This window comes from Brassica oleracea, chromosome C9, assembly GCF_000695525.1.
Source record: "Brassica oleracea var. oleracea cultivar TO1000 chromosome C9, BOL, whole genome shotgun sequence".
NCBI classification, from domain to species: domain Eukaryota; kingdom Viridiplantae; phylum Streptophyta; class Magnoliopsida; order Brassicales; family Brassicaceae; genus Brassica; species Brassica oleracea.
In genome coordinates, this window is record NC_027756.1 from 16,682,755 (window position 1) to 16,684,615 (window position 1,861).

Consider the following 1,861-nt stretch of genomic DNA (forward strand, 5'->3'; position numbering starts at 1 on the left):
CCACTCTCTTCTTCCTCCTTGGTGAATGGACAGTTCAAGAACTCAGCTTGTCTCTGGACTTGAAGACGAGGGTCCTCAATGATCTCTTCATACTTCATAAATAGGACATGCTCCTCATCTTCTAAGCTCCCTTTCCAGTAGCTCAATACGTGCTCCCAATAGGGTCCGTATAAGTGAACTCCTCTACAGTAAGCATCAAACATGAGCTCAAAACTTGCTTGATCCATCTCCGTTCGATGCAACTTGTTCCTATAATGCCAAGCGGAGACAAACGTGTCTTTGATACCTCTACACACGTACACGATTTTGCAAGGCGAGGAAGAAGAAGAAGACTTTGTGGTGGCTTCAAGCAATGTCTTCAAGTGCATGTGTGTAGAAAAGATCATAGGAGAAGGAAACTTTGTGAGATCAGGAGTTTGGCTACCAGCGTATAGCTCAATCTCAAGAAATGGGACAAGGTCATGAGGGTTTTGTGAGAGCAAAGGATGTGTTTCGGGATTTTCGCGGTATTTTTCTCTATGTAAAACGGAAAAGACTATAGATTTGAGCCAAGTTGTACCACCTTTGGGCAAAGAAGCAAGGTTTATGTCCTTCTTTCGTGGCTGGAAATGCTCTTGGACGTCAAGAACGGCTTGGAGTGTGTTGGGATAGTACCAACAACCTTTGTAGTTGTAGAGACTGTAACCCATAAAATCTTTGTCTGAGGGAAGAGAAGATATCAAGTTCTTGGTTTCCTGGCTAACGTTGTCGTCTTTCATGTAGTTTGGAAGGTGAGGTTCTTGAGAAGCCTCCATTGTGGGTCACAAACGTGAAACCATATCTGGTGATGAAAAAGATAACAGAAACAATTGTAATCGGTAACAAATCACCACCCGAACATATAGCTGAAGCGATAATCTTCCTGAAGAAGCATTTAGATGAAAATCTAACGCATGAGTATGCAAGCGTCGAGGACCCAGCTGAACTGTGGCAAACCTTAAAAGAAAGGTTCGATAACCAGAGACAAATCAACCTCCCTCACGCTCTAGAAGAGTGGAAAAAACTGAGATTCCAAGATTTTCAAAAGGTTGAAGATTACAATTCCGCTGTCCTGAGGATAGTCGCACTCCTGAAGTATTGTGGTAATCATGTCTATGAGGCAGAAATGATGAATAAAACATACAACACTTTCCACAAACAGCTTCACTTCTTGCCCGAAATTTACAGAAAATGCGGGTACACGAGATTTTCTGAACTGATGGTTGCGCTCATGTTAGCTGAAAAGAACAATGAGCTCTTAATCAAAAACCACAATTCCCGACCTACGGGAGCAAGAGCATTTTCTGAAGTGAATGCTACGGCGAAAGAAAATTCGGAAAGGAGGAACCAGACCAATCGAGGTTATTGTCGCCGTTTCAAAAATAATCGTGTAAAAACTTACAATCCCAAATGGAAGGGATCTAACAAATGGGTTAGATCCGAACAAGTTTCCAAGGGTAAAGAAACTCACGAGGATACCACTCAGAAGCGTGGGACAGTGTATTACAGATGTGGATGTAAAGGACATTGGTCGCGTACCTGTCGTACTCCTCCACATCTATGTAAGTTATATCAAGAGTCCACGAAAGGCAAAGCTAAAGAAGTGAACCTCACTGAAAACTTTGAAGGGACATCATACCTCGATGCCTCCGACTTCGCTAATGAGCTGGACTAGATTACTCCTGAAGAGAACCGAAATGCCTATGATAAGACTATTGAATAGTTTTCAGTTTTACCATGTATAATAATTATATTTCATGTTTTAAACAAATAATGATAATTTTAAACGTCATCTTATTGTATAATTATTATGTGTTTCCTTATATGAATGAATTTTATGTTT

At 40.9% G+C, this 1,861-nt stretch overlaps 2 protein-coding genes across 2 annotated transcripts in view; one reads left to right on the forward strand and one right to left on the reverse strand.

Moving 5' to 3' along the window:
• The window catches only part of LOC106314451 (cytosolic sulfotransferase 11-like), a 1,667-nt gene extending 873 nt beyond the window's left edge, over positions 1-794 (reverse strand). The window contains exon 1 of the mRNA XM_013752318.1: positions 5-794. Within this exon, the coding sequence (XP_013607772.1) occupies positions 5-794 (790 nt within the window). The remainder of the gene's footprint in view (positions 1-4) is intronic.
• A 32-nt stretch (positions 795-826) lies between these two features.
• LOC106314452 lies at positions 827-1,693 on the forward strand. The gene is made up of 2 exons (XM_013752319.1): positions 827-1,113; positions 1,207-1,693. Exons 1-2 carry the CDS (start codon positions 827-829, stop codon positions 1,691-1,693), a joined length of 774 nt encoding a protein of 257 aa, XP_013607773.1.
• The last annotated feature ends 168 nt before the right edge of the window (positions 1,694-1,861 follow it).

What these genes read in the sequence shown, in the direction of transcription:
- LOC106314452 (XM_013752319.1), top strand. Translation starts at nt 827, where the DNA reads ATGAAAAAGATAACAGAAACAATTGTAATCGGTAACAAATCACCACCC. An exon ending in AGGATAGTCGCACTCCTGAA is followed by an intron (nt 1,114 to 1,206) that starts GTATTGTGGTAA and finishes CGAAATTTACAG; the next exon opens with AAAATGCGGGTACACGAGAT.